This window comes from Bufo bufo, chromosome 7 (assembly GCF_905171765.1).
Source record: "Bufo bufo chromosome 7, aBufBuf1.1, whole genome shotgun sequence".
NCBI lineage: Eukaryota > Metazoa > Chordata > Amphibia > Anura > Bufonidae > Bufo > Bufo bufo.
In genome coordinates this window covers 217,159,836-217,181,693 of record NC_053395.1, presented here as the reverse complement: position 1 = coordinate 217,181,693, position 21,858 = coordinate 217,159,836, and the positions used below count along the sequence as shown (strand labels likewise).

Sequence of the window (21,858 nt, the reverse complement as noted above, 5' to 3'; positions counted from 1 at the left end):
ATGACATTTCTAGTTCTGATCGGGTCATGTTTAAATATACTGTAAATATATATATATTTATACAGTACAAAGAGAGAGTAAGACTTGCTTTGCACACGTTACATTATGTATCCTGTACTGATCCTGAGTTATATCCTGTATTATACTCCAGAGCTGCACTCACTATTCTGCTGGTGCAGTCACTGTGTACATACATTACATTATTTATCCTGTACTGATCCTGAGTTACATCCTGTATTATACTCCAGAGCTGCACTCGCTATTCTGCTGGTGGGGTCACTGTGTACATACATTACTTATGCTGTACTGATCCTGAGTTACATCCTGTATTATACTCCAGAGCTGCACTCACTATTCTGCTGGTGGGGTCACTGTGTACATACATTACATTACTTATCCTGTACTGATCCTGAGTTATATCCTGTATTATACTCCAGAGCTGCACTCACTAGTCTGCTGGTGCAGTCACTGTGTACATACATTACATTATTTATCCTGTACTGATCCTGAGTTACATCCTGTATTATACTCCAGAGCTGCACTCACTATTCTGCTGGTGGAGTCACTGTGTACATACATTGCATTAATTATTCTGTACTGATCCTGAGTTACATCCTGTATTATACTCCAGAGCTGCACTCGCTATTCTGCTGGTGGGGTCACTGTGTACATACATTACTTATCCTGTACTGATCTTGAGTTACATCCTGTATTATACTCCAGAGCTGCACTCACTATTCTGCTGGTGGGGTCACTGTGTACATACATTACATTACTTATCCTGTACTGATCCTGAGTTATATCCTGTATTATACTCCAGAGCTGCACTCGCTATTCTGCTGATGGGGTCACTGTGTACATACATTACTTATCCTGTACTGATCCCGAGTTACATCCTGTATTATACTCCAGAGCTGCAATCACTATTCTGCTGGTGAAGTCACTGCGTACATACATTACTTACCCTGTATTGATCCTGATTTACATCCTGTATTATACTCCAGAGCTGCACTCACTATTCTGCTGGTGCAGTCACTGTGTACATACATTACATTACTTATCCTGTACTGATCCTGATTTACATCCTGTATTATACTCCAGAGCTGCACTCACTATTCTGCTGGTGCAGTCACTGTGTATGTTACTTTTCCCCAATTAATCTACTTCTTTCCCCAGGGAGAGGCAAAACTGATGAAGGATGGAAATATTTTCAGGGTTGTTCAATCCAATTGCTGGGATCCAGAAGTGCGGTTAAAAGAGATGGATCAGTCAGGTAAAAGGAATGTCTAATATTACATTGTAGTGACAATAGCTGGATGTAAGTCTTTAGAAGAAAAATAATATGGGACATTTATGAAGATATTTTACACACCGGCCTTAATCTCTCCGCTGCTGGCTTCAGATGCACCAAACTTACTGGTGCACACCTCTTAGTAACTATGGCACACTTCTGTATATCTGAGCCCCAGGAGTGATATCAAGGTCAGCCTGAAGATGGTGTAGATTTCAGTTAAAAGTTATGACAAACTATTGGCACAAATTCTGATAAATGTTCCAGGCTAGCGAGGCCCAGCCCTGCACCGCCCGCTCCCCACCATGTGCCGCCCGCTTCTTTGTAAAATGACGAGCAAACTGCAAAGCACATAAAAATTTGCTACTTTTTTATGCCAGAAAACTGGCACAGGGGAATGACCAATGTGCCTAATGTGGTTATCATTTTTTATTTGCTTCTTTTCTTTTAAAAACCTCCCTAGGGGTCACAGTTTTGGAGGCACACACTCCCTGTATTGTCTGTACAGACATTTGGGGGGTGATTTACAGCAGCTGCAACCATCGGAGTTAATGAACAAAAATATCAAGAGACGAACAGTGAATAGGAAGTGAGGGAGTGCCCCAATAATATCCCTGGGGGTGACAGGGGAACTGCATACATTTGCATTCTGTGTGTGTAGTATAAGCATTTAATATATTGCCCCTTATCTAGGCCTCTAGCAGTACAATAGAACTGTCTAATTATCATGAAAGGACTCTGCAGGTTCTGCACCAGTGAACACAGCAAAGCTGAAGTGTGAGCTGCAGAAGACAGGAGGTGGCCGTCTATTGTGTGTGCTGTTCCTAGCACTATGGAAACTGGAATATTTCAAGATATTTCATTACATGAATAGTCCCAATTCAAATGCAGTACAGTACCATGGACAGAGCCAATAGAATAGACATTACAAAGAGTTATTTTCAGTTTAATAAACAATTGGGTAGGTATTGGTATGATCATATAGGGTCAGTATAGGTATAATCATATAGGGTCAGTATAGGTCTAATCATATAGTGTCAGCATAGGTATGATCATATAGTGTCAGCATAGGTATGATCATATAGTGTCAGCATAGGTATGATCATATAGGGTCAGCATAGATATAATCATATAGGGTCAGCATAGATATAATCATATAGGGTCAGTATAGGTATAATCATATAGGGTCAGTATAGGTATAATCATATAGGGTCAGCATAGGTATAATTATATAGGGTCAGCATAGGTATAATTATATAGGGTCAGCATAGATATAATCACATAGGATCAGCATAGATATAATCACATAGGATCAGCATAGATATAATCATATAGGGTCAGCATAGGTATAATCATATAGGGTCAGTATAGATATAATCACATAGGGTCAGCATAGATATAAATATATAGGGTCAGCATAGGTATAATCATATAGGGTCAGTATAGATATAATCACATAGGATCAGCATAGATATGATCATATAGGGTCAGCATAGGTATGATCATATAGGGTCAGCATAGGTATGATCATATAGGGTCAGCATAGGTATGATCATATAGGGTCAGCATAGGTATGATCATATAGTGTCAGCATAGATATAATCATATAGGGTCAGCATAGGTATAATCATATAGGGTCAGTATAGATAGAATCATATAGGGTCAGCATAGGTATAATCATATAGGGTCAGTATAGGTATAATTATATAGGGTCAGCATAGGTATGATCATATAGGGTCAGCATAGGTATGATCATATAGGGTCAGCATAGGTATGATCATATAGGGTCAGCATAGGTATAATCATATAGGGTCAGTATAGATATAATCATATAGGGTCAGCATAGATATAATCACATAGGGTCAGCATAGATATAATCATATAGGGTCAGCATAGATATAAATATATAGGGTCAGCATAGGTATAATCATATAGGGTCAGCATAGGTATAATCATATAGTGTCAGCATAGGTATAATCATATAGGGTCAGTATAGGTATAATTATATAGGGTCAGCATAGGTATGATCATATAGGGTCAGCATAGGTATGATCATATAGGGTCAGCATAGGTATAATCATATAGGGTCAGCATAGATATAATCATATAGGGTCAGCATAGGTATAATCATATAGGGTCAGCATAGATATAATCATATAGGGTCAGCATAGGTATAATCATATAGGGTCAGCATAGGTATAATCATATAGGGTCAGCATAGATATAAATATATAGGGTCAGCATAGGTATAATCATATAGGGTCAGTATAGATATAATCACATAGGATCAGCATAGATATGATCATATAGGGTCAGCATAGATATGATCATATAGGGTCAGCATAGGTATGATCATATAGGGTCAGCATAGGTATGATCATATAGGGTCAGCATAGGTATGATCATATAGGGTCAGCATAGGTATGATCATATAGGGTCAGCATAGGTATAATCATATAGGGTCAGCATAGATATAATCACATAGTGTCAGCATAGGTATAATCATATAGGGTCAGCATAGATATAATCACATAGTGTCAGCATAGGTATAATCATATAGGGTCAGTATAGGTATAATCATATAGGGTCAGCATAGGTATAATCATATAGGGTCAGTATAGGTATAATCATATAGTGTCAGCATAGGTATAATCATATAGGGTCAGTATAGGTATAATTATATAGGGTCAGCATAGGTATGATCATATAGGGTCAGCATTGGTATGATCATATAGGGTCAGCATAGGTATAATCACATAGGATCAGCATAGATATAATCATATAGGGTCAGCATAGATATAATCATATAGGGTCAGCATAGGTATAATCATATAGGGTCAGCATAGATATAAATATATAGGGTCAGCATAGGTATAATCATATAGGGTCAGTATAGATATAATCACATAGGATCAGCATAGATATGATCATATAGGGTCAGCATTGGTATGATCATATAGGGTCAGCATAGGTATAATCACATAGGGTCAGCATAGATATAATCACATAGGGTCAGCATAGATATAATCATATAGGGTCAGCATAGATATAAATATATAGGGTCAGTATAGATATAATCACATAGGATCAGCATAGATATAATCACATAGGATCAGCATAGATATGATCATATAGGGTCAGCATAGGTATGATCATATAGGGTCAGCATAGATATGATCATATAGGGTCAGCATAGGTATAATCATATAGGGTCAGCATAGGTATGATTACATACAGTAGGGTCAGTATAGGTATGATCATATAGGGTCAGCATAGACATTAACCTATGGAGCCAGTACGATCAGCTCGCTCCCCAGTGGCTCCCATTTACAGCAATAACTGACCACAGACATACATAGTGAGGGGGTTCTGGTGACAATGTCAGGTCTCCGGGGTGACATGTCCATTGTCAGAGAAAGTGATTGGCCAGGTCGGCCTTCAACCCACCGGATCCTATCGCTTCAATGAGATATCAGGCACTGGGCGTTCCTATCCCCCTCTACCCCCAGTATCAGCATGCAGGGCACAGTATGGGGCATGTCCTTTTGGAAACCTTGTGAGAACTTTCTACCAACGAGACTCTTTTTCTTGAACAGGGGTGACCATACAAGCTCTGTCCACCGTTCCAGTAATGTTCAGCTACTGGGTAAGTGCTATTCAAAAAATACTGGAAATGGCTCAATAACTAAGATCTCTTCCAGAGGACCCGCCAGTTATCCGGACATGATAATTATAGTATACACTAGTATTTTTCATTGTATTGCTATAGGTCTGCTTTGTGCTGTTCCTCTGTTATTCCTCCTGGGCGTGTCTTTACCTACTGACACTGTCCAATCAGTGCTGACCACAGCGGCGAGCGCAGGGACACACCCCTCTCACAAGGGAAAAAGGTCACACCCAGTTGTCAATTTATTCAAAAATTTCCAGGCGAAACAACAAAGGAACGCCGCACAGAATTATAAGAAAAGTTATCCAAGAAGTATTTACTAACAGAGACACGTCAGGAAAAGGGAGAGATTCACTTTAAAGGGGGGGGGGGGTTAGTTTCAGCAATAATCGCTAATTCACGGTCTAAAGCAAAACTCTAGATATCTGTGTATTAATTTCTTGCTGTTTTCAAGATCTTTGTTTGCTGTAAGCAAATGGAAATCTCCCATCATTTAATTCCAGTGGATAAAAATCTGTCCTGGATGCAATCGATGACAACAAGCAGAGATCTTGAAAACAAAGTGTATGACAAAACCGCATATTTATACGATAACTAAACTATATTGACATAAAACTAGAAAACCCTGTGCCCATTGCATACCCTTCAATGGCACCTACCGACTACTGCAGACCTGTGCGGAAGAAAAATTAGAGATTTTTTTTAACCTTCTGCTGCGCCTTTAAGAAATCCTAAATTGTAAATTTAAAGGGCAAGGATGTCACTTTCAGGTTTTGTGGTATCTCTTACCAGGCCAAGCCTCAAGACACCTTAGACCTGTCCCAATACCTCAATGATGACTTGGCAGCTGTGGTCAAGAAGCATCCAAAGAGATTTGTTGGCCTCGGAACGCTACCAATGCAGAGCCCGGACCTGGCGGTGCAAGAAATGTATCGCTGTGTGAATGAGCTGGGCTTCCCGGGGGTTCAGATTGGCTCTCATGTAAATCAATATGAACTTGACTCGCCAGATCTCTACCCAGTATATGCTGTAAGTAGTCCTAAAAAAGACACTGGAACGTAGATAATCTACCGGCTGCTACTGGAAACCGCCAACAGCTTGTCGACAGACGCGACGCTAACAGCGTAGCTGACCTCCTATAAGGATATTATCTTGGTTGCACTGCATTCTGGTTGAATGCGCGTTTCTACATCAAAAGACTGCGGTGTCTAGTATACAGTATATAGATATCGGGTATATGCATGTAACCCCACAGAGGGACAGACCCCCTCAGATCAGAGGACCCCTGCAGAGAGTTACACACAGTCAGGAAAGCGCAATGCGACCAGTTGCTGCAGAAAAAAAATGTGCAGCCACCCGGCTGTTATCTGCTGATCGCCGGTAGGTTTGCATTTAGAAAAGCAGTTGTTCTTCAGGAGAAATAAATGGTGACTGTTTTAAGGGTTTACTGATTTTCAAAGCGTTCGCCATGTGCTTAACCAGTACAAAACATTGAGAATGTAAGTCCAGGTATATCTAGATGTAGAGTAAAGGTTTGGGACCTACGCAGGTACTGAATAAGGAAATGCTGCCCCTTTTCCATGAAGAGAACAATGTAGAGCTTTGTAACTCATCTAGCTTCAGTACATTTACTGCAGTACCCCCATTCTACCTCCAGGTGTCACACTTGCTAAGATTTATTTATTTTTTAAACAAAAAACAAAACACTGTCTCAACTTTTGTACATTTCTCCGCATAGCAATAGCGACATCTAGTGGCAAAACAAATGCTGCTCAGGCTGAGTTCACATCAGCGTTCAGCCTTTCTGTTCTCCTGCTCTGTTATAGCAGGAGAAGAAGAATGGAAAGGAGGGATTCGGCAGATAACTGAGCCGAACGGACCCCGTTATAGTCCATGGGGTCCGCAGGCTCCGTCGGGCTCAGTTATGTGGCCGAATCCGTCCTTTCCTATAACGGAGCAGGAGAACGGAAAGGCTGAACGCTGATGTGAACTCAGAATATAGATCACTAGATCAATACAGAAACCTTAAATATCTTTAAAAATATTATTCCGGGAAAAAAAAACACAATAACCAATTTGTTACAAAAAAAAGCTACCATATAACAATCCATGGTACAAAAAAAATTCAGGAAATATGCAGTAAGACCAGCAATGGCCTAAATGGGTTATTTATTTTATGCACTTATCTAGTGCTACTATATTCCGAGGAGCTTTACAGACATTAGCATCAATGAACTAAGAAGAAAAAAATCTGAATTAACACATACCATTACTTTGACTGTATCAAGGCAAGGGGGAAAAAAACACGCTGCTCTCTAGTGTCATTTTTTGCCTTTTTTGTTGTTCTTACCTTTCTGCAGATCTGGTCTCTTTCCTTTTTGTGGGTGGGCAGCAGCTCTTCACATGTGGCCACCAACCATCTTGATATCCACTTTGTCCCCTGCACCTCCCATCCAGCCCAGTGATCCCACTAATATACAGCACTAGGGTACAGTGGTGATTTAAAGTCTGTGAATTCCTTCAGAATTTTCTCTAATTCTGCATAAAATGTGAGCTAAAACTACATCACACTTTCACACAAGCCCTAAAAGTAGATAAAGATACCCAAATCCAACAAATGAGTAAAGAAAATTAGACCTGGTCATTTATTTATTGTGGAAAATTATCCAATATCACATGTCTGTGAGTGTAAAAGTATGTGAACCTTCTCTTTCACTAACTTCCGCTAATTGTTGATCAGTCCTGCACATCAGCGTGGAGGAATTTTAGCCCATTCCTCTGTACAGAACAGCTTCAGCTCTGCTATGTTGGCGGACTCCCATGAACTACTCGCTTCAAGTCCTTCCACAACATTTCTACTGGATTAAAGGGGTCCTCTCACATTCAGCAGGTGGCATTTGTTATGTAGAGAAAGTTAATACAAGACACTTACTAATGTATTGTGATTGTCCTTGTTGTCTCCTTTGCTGGATGGATTCATTTTTCCATCACATTATTCACTGCTCGTTTCCATGGGTACGACCACACTTCAATCCAGCAGTGGTGGTCGTGCTTGCGCACTATACGTACTGGAGAGCAGCTTGTATAGTAACTTTCTCTACATGATAACTTAAGTGAGACAACCCCTTTAAGGTCAGGACTATTACTTGGCCATTCCAAAACGTTACCTTTCTTCTTTAAAGGAGTTTGTAGAGTCTGTAAATGCTCCCCCATATGCCCGGGACCCTCACACTGATTCTACTTACCTGGCTCCCCACTCTCTGCGCCGCTCCTGGTCCCCGCACGGCTCCGTGATGCTAGGAATGCCTGGCTTGTCCATGTGATCGTTAGCAAACTGCAGATGGGCAGCAGTGTGCTTTTACAGAGAGCAGAGTCTTTCTTCTTGAAGTCCTGCCGTGCACACCATTGTTGTTCAGTGCTCTACTGATGGTGCACTCATTATAGCTAATGCGAGAAAGGCATTTAGTTGCTTAAAGGTTACCTCGGGTTTCTTTCTGACCTTGCTATTACACATGTTGTTCTTGGCATGTTCTTTGATCGACCATTCCTGGGGTGGGTAATAATGATCTTGAATTTCCTCCATTTGTACACAATCTGACTGTGGATTGCTGGAGTTCAAACTCTTTACAGAGGGTTTTGTAAGGTTTTCCATCCTGATGAGCATTAACAACTTTCCCTCTGAGGTCCTCAGAAATCTCCTATGTTCGTGACATGATACACTTCCACAAACGTGTGAAACTTTCATAGATTCCTGTTCTTTGCATAAAACAGGTTGCCCACTCACACCTGATTGTCACCCTATTGACTGAAAACGTCTAGTTTCACCTTCAAATTATGTGCTAATCCTGAAGGTTTACATACTTCTGCTAGTTAAAAACATCTGATATTGGATGATCTTTCTCAATAAATCAATTACCTAATGACCCAAAAGTGTAATATTTTTGCCTCCCTTGTTTTATTTGGATATATTTATCTACTTTTAGGACTTGTATGAAAATTTGATTTAGTTTTAGGTCAAATTTATGTAGACATATAGAAAATTCTGAAGGGTTCACAAACTTTCCGGCACCACTGTATGTAACATCCCCACAATTTCCTTCTCCACTGTCTAGACAGGGATACAGCTATATATTTTTATGAATTTAGATGTAGGGATGAATGAATTAAAGGGGTCTGAGATCAACAGAGGAGGAAGATAGCAAGGAAGCTACTGAGCATGTCAGTCCAGCGCTGAATGCAGGAGAAGGTGGACCAGAAGGAGAAACAGCAGGGGGCGCCACCAGAGAGGAAAATGTAATGCAGAAAAAAAGAACAATATTTCTATTGTGTGTATATTGCAGTAATACTTCAATGGATTGCCCGTTCATTGCATAGTAATACTTTTTATGGGATAAACACTTTAAAGTTAGAAATTTACTATGGTGGTGCTGACGAACATCAGCTTTATCTGTTTCAGGCTGCAGAAGAATTAAATTGCTCCATTTTTGTTCACCCCTGGGACATGCAGATGGATGGGAGGATGTCAAAATACTGGCTTCCCTGGCTGGTAGGTTAGTATGTGTAGCTTCTGGGTCTTCTGATTGTTCATAGTCTTCTGCAGCACATTTAAAGGGGTTGTCTCACTTCAGCAAATGGCATTTATCATGTAGAGAAAGTTAAAGGGGTATTCAAGTTACATTAAGTTATCCATCACCCACAGCGGTAGGACCCCCACCGATCTAATAGTTATCCCCTACCCTGTGAATTAGGGATAATTAATGTAACTGGAATAACCCTTTAATACAAGTCACTTACTAATGTATTGTGATTCTCCATATTGCCTCCTTTGCTGGCTGGATTCATTTTTCCATCACATTATACACTGCTCATTTGCAGGGGTTATGACCACCACTGAATCGGATAGGCCGGCGCTTTTTCCTATAGTGTGCAAGCACAACCACCACTGCTGGATTACAGGGCGGCCGTAACACTTGGAAATGAGCCGTGTACAATGTGGAGTACAGATATTCTAAATTCTCTACTGGGATTATCTCTACAGCAAGTAGTTGAGGAGCCAACCCGGATGGAGGCCATTTTAGATTTAGTATTCACAAATGGGAATTTGGTATATGATATTACTGTAGGGGAAAGCTTGGGATCTAGTGATCACCAGTCAGTGTGGTTTACTATAAGTACAGTGACTGAGTCACACCACACAAAAACAAAAGTTTTAGATTTTAGAAAAACTGACTTTTCTAAAATTAGATTAGTGGTATACGAGTCTCTATCAGATTGGAACAGTTTCATTGGAGTCCAGGAGAAATGGGATACTTAAAAGAGGCACTATTGAAGGCAACAGATAATTGCATTAGGCTTGTCAGTAAAAGCAAAAAAAGGAAGAGACCACTGTGGTACTCAGCAGAAGTGGCCAAAATAATTAAAAACAAAAAGATAGCATTTAGTAATTATAAAAAAAACAAAAAAAAAACGAGGATGACAGGCAAATTTATAAGATTAGGCAGAGAGAGGCCAAACAAGTTATAAGAGCTTCTAAAGCACAGGCAGAAAAGAAATTAGCTCAGTCAGGGAAAAAAGGCGATAAGGCATTCTTCAGATACATAAATAAAAAAAGGAAACTAAAACAAGGAATTACCAAATTAAAAACAAAAGAAGGAAGGTATATGGAAGAAGATAAAGAACTAGCTGACTGCCTCAATGAATACTTCTGTTCAGTTTTTACAAAGGAAAATGAAGGAAAATAACCTCAGTTAGGAAGGAAGACTACTGAATCTATTGATGCATGTGTCTTTACAGAGGAAGAGGTTCTAAGTCAGCTGTCTAAAATTAATACAAATAAGTCACAGGGGCCTGATGGGATACACCCAAAGCTATTAAAAGAGCTCAGCGGTGAACTAGCAAAACCATTAACAGATTTATTTAACCAATCACTGGTAACAGGAGTCGTCCCAGAAGATTGGAAATTAGCAAATGTTGTGCCCATTCACAAGAAAGGTAGTAGGGAGGAATCTGGCAACTATAGGCCAGTAAGCCTGACATCAATAGTGGGGAAATTAATGGAAACCATACTTAAGGAGAGGATTGTGGAACATCTAAAATCCCATGGATTGAAAGCTGAAAAACAGCATGGGTTTACTTCAGGGAGATCATGTCAAACTAATCCTATTGATTTTTTTGATTGGGTGACTAAAATAATAGACGGTGGAGGTGCAGTAGACATCGCTTATCTAGACTTCAGTAAGGCTTTTGATACTTTCCCACATAGAAGGCTTATCAATAAATTGCAGTCTTTGTGCGTGGACTCCCATATTGTTGAATGGATTAGGCAGTGGCTGAGGGACAGGCAACAGAGGGTTGTAGTCAATGGAGTATATTCAGACCAAGGGCGGATGGGCCATAGACCTTACAGGGAAATTTCCTGGTGGGCCTTCCTCAGGCCAGCTAGTGGAATTTTTTGGGGATGTATTTTGTTTCTGCTGACAGTATTTTATGATGTACTGTGGTATTTGGCTCTGTTAGGGTGGTATAATGTGCCACAATATGGTATTGCTGGCTCTGCCTTCCCACTTTTAGTATTTTTTCCAGGGCCGCTTTAAGTTCCCAGTCCGCCGCTGATTCAGACCATGGTCTTGTTACCAGTGGGGTACCTCAGGGATCTGTTCTGGGACCCATATTGTTTAATATCTTTATCAGCGAAATTGCAGAAGGCCTCGATGGTAAGGTGTGTCTTTTTGCTGATGACACAAAGATTTGTAACAGGGTTGATGTTCCTGGAGGAATACACCAAATGGAAAAGGATTTAGGAAAACTAGAGGAATGGTCAAAAATCTGGCAACTAAAATTTAATGTTGATAAGTGCAAGATAATGCACCTGGGGCGTAAAAACCCAAGAGCAGAATATAAAATCAGTGACACAGTCCTAACCTCAGTATCTGAGGAAAGGGATTTAGGGGTCATTATTTCAGAAGACTTAAAAGCAGGCAGACAATGTCCTAGAGCAGCAGGAAATGCTAGCAGAATGCTTGGGTGTATAGGAAGAGGCATTACCAGTAGACAGAGGGGGGTGCTCATGCCGCTCTACAGAGCACTAGTGAGACCTCATCTGGAGTATTGTGCGCAGTACTGGAGGCCATATCTCCAGAAGGATACTGATACTTTGGAGAGAGTTCAGAGAAGAGCTACTAAACTGGTACATGGATTGCAGGATAAAACTTACCAGGAAAGATTAAAGGACCTTAACATGTATAGCTTGGAAGAAAGACGAGACAGAGGGGATATGAGAGAAACTGCTAAATACATAAAGGGAATCAACAAGGTAAAAGAGGAGAGAATATTTAAAAGAAGAAAAACTGCTACAAGAGGACATCGTTTTAAATTAGAGGGGCAAAGGTTTAAAAGTAATATCAGGAAGTATTACTTTACTGAGAGAGTAGTGGATGCATGGAATAGCCTTCCTGCAGAAGTGGTAGCTGCAAATACAGTGAAGGAGTTTAAGCATGCATGGGATAGGCATAAGGCCATCCTTCATATAAGATAGGGCCAGGGGCTATCCATAGTATTCAGTATATTGGGCAGACTAGATGGGCCAAATGGTTCTTATCGGCCGACACATTCTATGTTTCTATGTGGTGGAAAAATGAATCCAGCCAGCAAAGGAGGCAATATGGAGAATCACAATACATTAGTAAGTGCCTTGTATTCACTTTCTCTACATGATAAATGCCATTTGCTGAAGTGAGAAAATCCCGGTAAGGAAGGACTACTACCCCTTCAATCCTGCTTGATGTGAACTGCATTAGGTTAGCTCTGGGTGAAACTTGCACCATTATTCCTTGTAACGCAGTTGTGCCACTTTGTAGGATGAAATAACGGAGCGCGTCACACAATCTCTTTATATTGGGGCTCTTTACTACTTCAGACATGTATGGGGTGCGATGGTCGCTGCAGTTGATGGTTACAGAAGAGTCCACCTCCCAAGATACAGATGCCATGATAAGTCCGGGCCACAAAAGCAGCAGAAAACCTGAATCTGAAGCTGTGGAGCAGATCGTTTGAAAGCAGACATGCACCCCTGTATATCTGGCAGGTGGACATGAGGCACCCCAGTCCAGGACTGCACCCAGTGGCGTGCCTAGGGTGTTTGGCACCCGTGGCGGGTTCTTTATCTGGCACCCCCTCCCAATACTTGACCACAAACCTCTTACATCCAGGGGCATCTCCTGTCATGTAGACCTTCTCTTTCCTCTTCTCTTGCGTCTGACCCAGACCCCCATGACTAATTCTTTCAGCCGCATCTCGTCTCTACAGTTTGTAACACAGACACGTTAGATTTCTCAGTTTTTACATCAACCTCCCCATCCTGGTGTCCCCACAGTGTCATCCTGCTGCCACCCCCAATACTGTGCCCGTTGTGCCCCCCAATGTCCCAGGTACTATACTGCTGAAAAAATAGTGACCCTAATAGACATAATTGGGGTAATGTATCAAACTGGTGTAAAGTAGAACTGGATTTCCAAAGGAGCTGTCAAATATGAAAGGTGGAATCTGATTGGTTGCTATGGGCAACTAAGCCAGTTCTGCTTTGCACCAGTCTGATAAATTACCCCAAATGTCCCTATAGTGTCTACAGCAGCTATAATGTCCCCTAGAGTGCCCCGAGTAATAATAACATTACTCTATTGTGCTCCAGGTAATAATCCCTGTATAGTGTCCCCAGAAATAATAGAATTGCCCCTACAGTGTCTCCCCAATAGAAAGGCCCCCACCCTGCCCCTCACAGTAATTTGCCCCCCCCCCCGCACACAGTAATTTCCCCCACACTGCCCCCATATAGTAATTTGCCCCCACACAGTATCCCACCATAATATTTTTCCCCATGTCCTCCTGTGTGTCCCATCCCCATGTCCCCCAAAGTTGGCACATAAAATAAAAAATAAATAAAAGCTAAATACTCACCTGCACTTGCTCGCAGAGAAAGGCGAGCACACTTCACTGTGCTGCTGCGTCCCGGCATAGGCGCGTGCAATGATGTCATCACGCACGCCTGCGCCGGGATTTTACTACCGCATAGGCTTGAAGCCTATGGCGGTGATCGGCAGCGGGGCAGGGAACTATGCGCTCCCGTTCCCCGCCGCAGTATGTGGGCATCAGCACTCTGGCAATGATCGCTTCCATCTGTATTGATGGAAGCGCTCATTGCTTCTGGCACCCCCCTGAGAGCCAGCACCCGAGGCGGATCGCACCCCCCGCTAGGCAAGCCGCACCATATTGAATGTTCTAGGTCTGGATATGAGACTCCCATGTGTGATCCCTGGACTCATTTCAGAATCTGAATTATTTTCAGGACACAAGCATTTTATATAGACCGCTATAAAGAACGGAAATCTCTGATGTCATCACAATAACCTCGTTCTCCGCTGCTTCTTGTTAGGGATGCCGGCGGAGACCACGATTGCCATCTGCTGTATGATTATGGGTGGGATATTCGAGAAGTTTCCAAAACTAAAAGTTTGCTTTGCTCATGGAGGTAGGTTACAGAGTTATACTACAGTCCTAATAGACTGTCAGGGACTAATAATATTCTTTAGCACCAAGATAAACCTGCCTAAAAAGATGTGCCTGCCTAAAGGGGTTAATGTAAAAATTGCAAATCAGACATCATATAGGACAACATGACAATCTCTTTCTAACAAAGCAAGTACCAGCCCTGTACCTGACATGGACCCAGAGATCTCCATGTTCACTGCTGGTAGCTGAGGGACATGTCCTTTCTGCTGCAGAACATACGGCTGGTGGCAGTTAAAGGATTTAAACTGAGTACCTTGGACCAGCTCTGTGAAACGGATAAAAAAAAATAAGGAAAAGAACAAACAGCAGGTGGCGCCATACAGGTAGATGGCATTGAATAGCTCAGTGGCCGTACGAAATGTTTAAATACATCCAAATACAAAAGTATTCAGATCCAGGTTTGAAAAATGTAGAATATGCTTCACGACAAAACCCCTGCCTTTCTGGGGCTATAACTTTTTTATTTTTCCGTTGACATAGCCCTATTAGGGCTTGTTTTTTGTGGAACAAGTTGCACTTCCTAATTCCACTATTTAATACTGCATATGATATAATAGGGAGCTGGAAAAAAAAATCCAATTGGGGTGAAATTGGAAGAAAAAAATAGCAATTCTGCCATGGTTTTACTTTCATTCCCTAGGTCAGTATGATTACGACGATACGACATATGTATAGTCTTTCTTGAGTTTTTATACTAAATGAAAAAATAAAAACTTGTGTTTTTTTCTTTTTGTTGCCATATTCTGACCCCTGTAACTTTTTTCTAATTATTTGTACAGAGCCGTCTGAGGGCTCATTTCTTGCGGGGCATTCTGTACTTTTCATTGATACCATTTTGGGGTGTCTAAGACTTTTTGATCACTTTTCATAAAAGTTTTTGGTAGGAGGAGGAGAAGCAACCAAAATCGTTTTACATTTTAATAGTATGGGTGTTTTTGCGGCGATGCCAATTATGTGCATTTTTTTATTCATTTTGGGGAAAGAGGGGTGATTTGAATTTTTATATATTTTTTTATTTTAAAAAACTTTTTTTTTTTTTTTTTATAGTTCATAGGGAATTCATTGGGGATTATACCAAGTTCCTATGGAGCCCTGCCACAGGTAGGGCTTCCATAGGAACAAATGTACAAAAGCCTCCTGTCACACAGGAGGACAGGGGCTGCCGCACACTACATCCGGCAACCCCGATCCTCGCTGGGAGGAGCAGAAGGACATCTAGAAGCGTGCGCTTCAGGGTTTTGGCGCGTCAAGATGCCGTGGTCACATTTGACCACGGCATCTTTAGGGTTAAAAGTCTGCGACCAGCATTCCCGCCGGTCTTAGACATTAGCTGCGGGTGTCTGCTGTATGAAACAGCAGGCACCCTGCAGCTAAGGCGCCTGCCCCGCTCGCGACTGGGCGCCATCTTTAAAGTCCCGGCCAGCGCCGTAGATGTTGGGGAAGCAGTTAAAACTGTGGATGTTGGGAATTACTCTGATTGTCCAGGGTAGCCCATTCCAGAGAAATAGTGCAGCACAGAGAGAAGTCTTGGAGACGGGAGTGAGAGGTTCAGACTATAGAGGGCGTTAGATTGCGGTAGAACATAGCGCACGGACAGTATGGTAGACTGAGAACAGTGAGTTGAGTTAGGCAGCTGCGTGGATGAGAGGGGTGCATTCTAATTGTAAGGTAAAGTGAATGAGCAACCAGTGCAGAGACTGATGAGAGTTGTAGTTTTGCAGCAACATGAGGCCTGCAGTTTGGAGTCCACTGCTATTCGGTATTCGGACTTACAATGTTGGCTCCACAGCATGGTTGCGAAATATATATTTTAGGACAAGGTGTCGCCATGGGTTTTAACACATTTTTGTGCTTTATAGGTGGAGCCTTCCCATTTACTGTTGGCCGCATTAATCATGGCTTCAACGTGCGACCTGATCTCTGCGCTGTACACAACATAGCACCTCCTCGGAAATATCTTGGTGCGTTCTACACTGATTCTTTAGTACATGATCCTCGGGCCCTGGAACTCCTTGTAGATATAATAGGAGAGGTGAGTTACTGGCGGGGACCCTACGTCAGCTTCACTTTAGTCAAACCGCCATATATAACGGCTTAGGCAGAGACAAAAAGGGCATGTAACGAGAGTTCACACAGTCCCATAGCATACGTGACCGCCACTCCATTGAGGATTTAGGACCCCCCCTTCTTCTCATGATCAGGGGTACATTGTGTGGATATGTTGCTGGTGGGACAACACCTAAAAATATATATATATTTGTACTTACAGGACAAAGTGCTGCTGGGTACTGACTACCCCTTCCCCCTTGGAGAGTATACACCTGGATCGCTGATTGAGTCAATGAAAGACTTCAACAGATGTTTAAAGGTTGGAAAATGGATTACATTTGATTAGAAGGCATGCAAGGTTGAAAAGAGACATGAGCAAAAAACAAAGTCCACCCTGAATTATATGGTTTTACGTATCAGGACATGATTAAAAAAAAAACAAAAAAAAAAAAACACATCCTTAGAAGGTCTGAAAATTAGGTAAATCCAACCTGAAACGAACAACTAAATATGACAAAATTACATTGTGTCATTATTTAATTAGCAAAAACTACGCCAAGGGGAAGAAGCTGTGTGTGAAAAAATAAGTGCACCCTTACTGCTTCCATAGGAATTAAGAAGGTAAGTAGCAGTCAGAACCTGCCAATCAAATGCCCTTGATTAACTGATCATCAGCAAGTGTGACCACCAGAAGATTTGGCAGATTGCTGGTCTGGAGCATTCAGGTGTGTTACCGCAATGCCAAGGAGGAGAAGCCTCGGCAGTGATTTCAGAGAAGCAGTTGTTGCTGCACATCGTTCTGGGAAGGTTTATAAGGCCATTTCCTAACAAACTGAAGTATGTTATTCTACAGTCAGAAAGATTATTCACAAGTGGAAAACATTCAAGACAGCTGACAGTCTTCCTAGCAAATTAACCCAGAGGTCAAACCGTTCATTGCTCAGGGAAATTGGAAAAAAAAAACAGGAGTTACATCTAAAGGTCCCTTTACACGGGACGTTGTACAAGCAGATTGTTGGGAAGAAAGCGTTCCTTCCCAACAATCTGCTGATCGCTAGCGGAGGAAACCGGTGCATTTACATGCAGCGTTCTCCTCCACAGTATGGGGAGAAGTGATCACTAATGCCATCGCTCATCCCCATACAGACTGGTTATTTCCCGGCAGCAGATTGATCGTGTTTACACAGCACAATCTACCACCGGGAAATGAGGATTTTTTGTGCTGCACAAACGATCCAATTATCCGATGAACGAGCGTAATTGGCGGTACATTTACACCACCAGATCATTACTATGAACGCTTGTGAACGATGATCTGTTCATTTCTCAGTGTCACGGACAATTTATGTTGACCGTGGCGCTGTTGCGTGCAGACTGGTTGCCGGGGGCAACGTGTAGTTTTCTGTTTGCACGTACACTTTCCTTTATTTGGTGCATTCCCCGTTTTGGTGGTCACGGGGTTAATTTAGGTGTGTCTGCTAGGTGTGACCTCAGGCCTCTTTATATGATGGTGTGTTGGAGCCTGTGGTCAGTCTTATTTTGTTGTCTGCCTGAGTAGGAGCTCTGCTACCCGGCGGTATGTCTTTGTGTCTGTGCGAGTCACCCTTATTTATTATATTGATTCCTTGCCCTGGCTGTGTGTCCCCTCCGGTGTGTCTCTGTTTTCCTCCCCCACCTGGTGTATGTTGTATTGGTGTGGTTGGTGTATGGAGGTTTTCTGGTGGTGTCTGGGCTCCGCAAGGGGCGTGCTTTCCCGGAGGGGTTTAAGCGAAGACAAGACTGTGGGTTTCCCAGCCTGGAGGCGCATTCCATCTTGGCTATGGCAGGTAAGTGTGGATTGCATAGTTATATTGCTGTGTAACTTACCTGCCGTACTGTTTATCCCATGGTCTTGCTTCCTGTCTGCCACTGGGTCTCTGGAGACACCTTTTCATCCATGGTGTAGGATGAATGGGTGGTCTCTGCCCTGTCGTTTGGCCTAGGGCATTACAGGGATAGTAGGGTCCTAGGTTTGTGAGCATGAGCCCCCTTACCATCTGAGGCGGCTCATGCGCTAGGAGTCCAGGGAGAGCTCAGGGTTACTTTAGGTGGTGACCAGCTCCTTGTGCCCTGCTATCTTGCGTTGCAGCCACTGCCATTGCACGGTGGGGGGGTTTTCCCCGCTCCCCGCCGTGACACTCAGCCTGTGTAAAGGTGGATTTATACCTTGCTATAATAGGGCACGAACGTTCCTACGAACACTTGTTCCCGACAATCTACTGGTGTAAATGTGCTGCAGATCACCTGATAAACGAACGAAACGCTAATTCATCGGGGGATCCTGTCGTTCGTGTAGGCACCTAAATTCTAGTTTCTGGGCAGCAGATTGTGTGGTCTAAACAGTGATATGCAGCCCAAAAACAATGCAGCTGTATTAGGACGAGCGATTGCAATAGTGATCCCTCGTTCTCACACTGTCAAGGAGACCACTGCGCGAGTAGCCAGCTGTAGAGAAGGAAGCGTTCTGCTCATTGTAAAGTGTTAATAAACCGTAAGACTCTGCAGGCCTCAGCGTGTTAAATGTTCATATTCATGACAGTACAATTTGAAAAAGTATGGCTTGTTTGGAAGCCTCTTCTTTCTAAAAAAAAAAAAAAAAGATCATGGCAGAACAGCTTAAGTCTGCAAAGTTGCATCTGAACGAGACAAGACATCTGGAACAATGTTTGTTGGACAGAGGAGACCAAAGTGGAGATATTTGGCCATAATGTATCTAAATTCAAATGTGATGCCATCTATCCAACAGCTAAAGTTTGGGTGAAACTGGGTCATGCAAATAATCCCAAGGACACCAGCAAATCTACAACAGAATGGCTGAAAAAGAAAAGAATCAAGGTGTTACAATGCCCAAAAGTCCAGACCTCAACCCAATTAAAATGCTTTGACGGGATCTTAAGAGAGCTGTGTATAAACTCGCAAACCTCAATGAACTGAAGCAACGTTGTAAAGAAGAGTCCAGAAGATGTGAGAGGCTGATAAAGTCATCCATAAAACCATGATTTTTAAGTTATCGCTGGGAAAGGTGGTACTACAAGCTATTCATTTATGGGGTGGACTTAGTTTTTCACACATTGCTTTTCAGTTTTGGCTTAATTTTTGCTGAACCAATAAGTACCCGGTGGAATCTGTTGTGTGCTGAGCTTTATCCGAGATTGGATTTACCTCATTTTGAAACCTTCTGACCTTCGAATGTTTTTTTCCCCGTTATGTTCTCATTTTGTTGCTGCTATTTTTATTATAACTATTTTTTATCTATTTCATGTTATGTCTGTGTTTTTTTTTTTTTAGGAGAAGCTGTTGTCTGAAAATGCTTTGAATTTCCTTGGACTTGACAAAACCAAGTTTCAATGAAGACGGATGCCAGTTCTCACGTGGCGCGAGACCACAGCTCGTATTATAATGGATAACGAGTCATCAGGATAAGTTGTGTCAGACCTAGTTCTGCTACATCATGGAAAACCCTCTACATGCCGATGGTTAGGAAGATGCCTACAGCGATGAAACTAGACTGAGACCCCCAGGGCTTGTTTCTCTGGTTTCTTTCATACGTTTGTTTTAAGAACAATGCTAAAAATGAGATTGAAACATGATGCGGGCGAGAGTGAAAAACAGAACATGTAAATTTAGATGTAAGGATCTAGCCCATTGTTTCCCAGTTTATTTATGAGATTAAAGCATCCCTCCAGACCCAAAACTGAAACTTGGATAGACAGTGGGGGGCACGCTATATCAGACCACTAATGGACAGCAAATAAAACAAATGACTAATGGACAGTAAATAAAACGATTTATTCTAAATTGTATAAAACTAGGAAATGCGTAGATAAGAAATCGATAAAATGTACAGATATGTCCTCAAAAAAATAGCAGCATAAACACTTTCAAATATGATCTTTACATATGTTGGCATGTGTCATTCACTCTCATATGTCCCTCTGTATCAATCCTCAACGGGGCTATATTGTAACCTCAATCCAAGTTCAGAGGTCCCCCTATTGATATGGGGTGTGACCCTCACACACAAAAAACACAGAAAAAAACAAAGTCCACCTAAATAACGCTTGGAGAAGAAAACGGTAAAATCAAGGTAGTCTTCCAGTATATAGGTGTCTGCAATATAGATTACTTCCATCAGCAGGGTTAAATAAAGTTTAAAACTGAAATTTGACTACACTTTGGAAATGTACAGTCATCATACCTGGGGCCTTTCGCTTGAATCCTGGTGCCTCCATTCCCGAGATCTGGTCCCCCTATCTGGAGATTTAGACTTGCCAGTAGAGACGCTCTATAAAAGTCTAAGACCCCTTCCACCCACTGCCCTGGATGAGCAAGCATCAGTGGTCAATGACACTGAAGGCGAGTCCATCCTACCTGTGTCTTCCCCTGCAGATATTGGTCATCAATATCAGATCCATGAGGATCCAACACCCGGCATTCCCACCGATCAGCGATTTTCGGCAGCTGCTGGAAACAAAAGAGTAGGGGGAACTGAGAGAAGAAGGCTCCATCCAGGTTTGGACTGGCCCATTAGAATACCAGAGGATCCTCCAGTGGACCCAAGCTCTGACAATAAAGGATCCCTAATAAAACAAGGCCCTTAAGGTTCTATATACACAAGTGGGCCCTCAGAATAATTTCCTCTGGTGGGCCCAAAGGACTTCATTTGTTACGCTGGCTCCATCTAGTGCTGGAGTACTGCAGCTCATCTCCCATTCACTTGAATAAGTGCTGCAGGAACCCAGCATGGCCATCACACCATGGATGGAGCCTTTTGCTTTCGTCCACCATTTTGTTTCCAGTTGGGGTGCTGGACCCTCATCGATCTGATATTGATGACCTATCCTGAAGATAGGTCATCAATAAGGGCTCAGGCACACAAATGCCAGACCGGCAAATTGCGGTCCGCAATGCACGGGCACCAAACGTAGGGCCGCTATATGCGGACACAGGACCCATTCACTTGAATGGGGTCCGCGATCTACACTTCAAAAAAGTATTGCATGCACTACTTTTTTTGCGGTGCAGAGGCACGGACAGAAACTTGTGCTGCCGTGGTTGTCCGTGCCTCCGCCTCAGTCTTTTGGATTGCGGACCCATTCAAGTCAATTTGCAAGTCACGTTCATCGGTCACATGGCCTGGGCACAGCTCATCCTCAATGAAGTGAATGGGGCTGAGCAGTGATACCAAGCACAGCCGCTATTATTATTTGAAAGCACCATTAATTCCATGGCGCTGTACATCAAGAAG

At 42.3% G+C, this 21,858-nt stretch overlaps 1 protein-coding gene across 1 annotated transcript in view; it reads left to right on the top strand.

The window, feature by feature from the left end:
- ACMSD (aminocarboxymuconate semialdehyde decarboxylase) overlaps positions 1-20,352 on the top strand; it is a 49,611-nt gene extending 29,259 nt beyond the window's left edge. Inside the window, exons 3-10 of the mRNA XM_040440485.1 lie at positions 1,177-1,273; positions 4,888-4,937; positions 5,751-5,987; positions 9,415-9,508; positions 14,386-14,481; positions 16,382-16,554; positions 16,792-16,890; positions 19,899-20,352. Of these exons, the coding sequence (XP_040296419.1) occupies positions 1,177-1,273; positions 4,888-4,937; positions 5,751-5,987; positions 9,415-9,508; positions 14,386-14,481; positions 16,382-16,554; positions 16,792-16,890; positions 19,899-19,961 (909 nt within the window). The 3' untranslated portion in view covers positions 19,962-20,352. The remainder of the gene's footprint in view (positions 1-1,176; positions 1,274-4,887; positions 4,938-5,750; positions 5,988-9,414; positions 9,509-14,385; positions 14,482-16,381; positions 16,555-16,791; positions 16,891-19,898) is intronic.
- Positions 20,353-21,858: the final 1,506 nt, after the last annotated feature.